The 848-nt window shown below is 72.1% G+C and overlaps 2 protein-coding genes across 5 annotated transcripts in view; one reads left to right on the top strand and one right to left on the bottom strand.

Moving 5' to 3' along the window:
- Window positions 1-817, bottom strand: part of LOC121358882 (translation initiation factor IF-2-like) — a 1,769-nt gene extending 952 nt beyond the window's left edge. The window contains exon 1 of the mRNA XM_041477448.1: window positions 688-817. Within this exon, the coding sequence (XP_041333382.1) occupies window positions 688-817 (130 nt within the window). The remainder of the gene's footprint in view (window positions 1-687) is intronic.
- The window catches only part of LOC121358840 (endonuclease domain-containing 1 protein-like), a 162,360-nt gene that overhangs the window by 327 nt on the left and 161,185 nt on the right, over window positions 1-848 (top strand). The window lies entirely within an intron of this gene.

The raw sequence follows: 848 nt of genomic DNA, 5'->3' as shown, positions 1-848 counted from the left end.
GGGGCGGACGGGGAACTGGGGGGGAGGGAGGTTCGCTCCATCCCGGTTCCATCCCGGCTCCTGCCGCCCCCTCCCCGCCGCTTTCCTCGCTCCGCACCCGCGGAGCCCCCGCGCACCTGAGGGAGCGCCGGCATCGCGCTGCTTCCCCCGGGAAGGGAGAACGGAACGTCCCTTTCCCCGCACCCCCGGTAGGACACGGCGGGTCGGGGGCGGGGGGAACGTGGCGCGGCAGGTGCGCGGGGCGCTGTCGCGACATGGCGGGGGGGGTGTGTGCGTCGCGACATGGGGGAAGCAGCCAAGTGACAGCGCGGAGTGCTGGGGGTGGGGGGGGAGGAACGGGGCTGCGCCGCGTTGTTTTCCTCGGTGTTGCGTGGGTATCCCGATTAGAGCGGGAATAACAGCGGTGCCCCCCCCGATCCCGCTTTTCTCCATACGCATTTCCAAGTGCGTATGGAGAAAACAAGATGCGGAGCGGGGCGGGCCGGGGGGGGGAGGCGGGGAGGGCCGCACTGCCGTTCACAGCCCCGGTCCGTGACACAGGCGGTGCCGCCGCGGGGATATTTAAGTGCTTTAAGCGGGGCGATGATGGAGGCGGCCGAGGGCGCCCCACAGGTGGGTGCGTGCATGGAAAGGGGCTGAAGCGCTGGTTGTGTGGGGAGCGCCAGAGCGGTCCCGCACTCCGCGCACTCGCGGCGGGCGGCGCTGCCGGGGCTGAGAGTGAAGTGGGGTGCGGGGAGAAGACTTGGCAGCCGCGGGCTGCTGAGTGGCGCAGCTCCGGGTGCCGCGAGCGGTGCGGGGGTGACGGCGGTTCCGCCATGGCGGGTGTGAGGGAGCGGCGCCCTCAGGGG

The sequence above is a fragment of the Pyrgilauda ruficollis genome, unplaced genomic scaffold (assembly GCF_017590135.1).
Source record: "Pyrgilauda ruficollis isolate IOZ18807 unplaced genomic scaffold, ASM1759013v1 scaffold111, whole genome shotgun sequence".
Taxonomy (NCBI): domain Eukaryota; kingdom Metazoa; phylum Chordata; class Aves; order Passeriformes; family Passeridae; genus Pyrgilauda; species Pyrgilauda ruficollis.
Note: the sequence above shows the minus strand (reverse complement) of the source record. Positions and strands in the feature narration are given on the sequence as shown.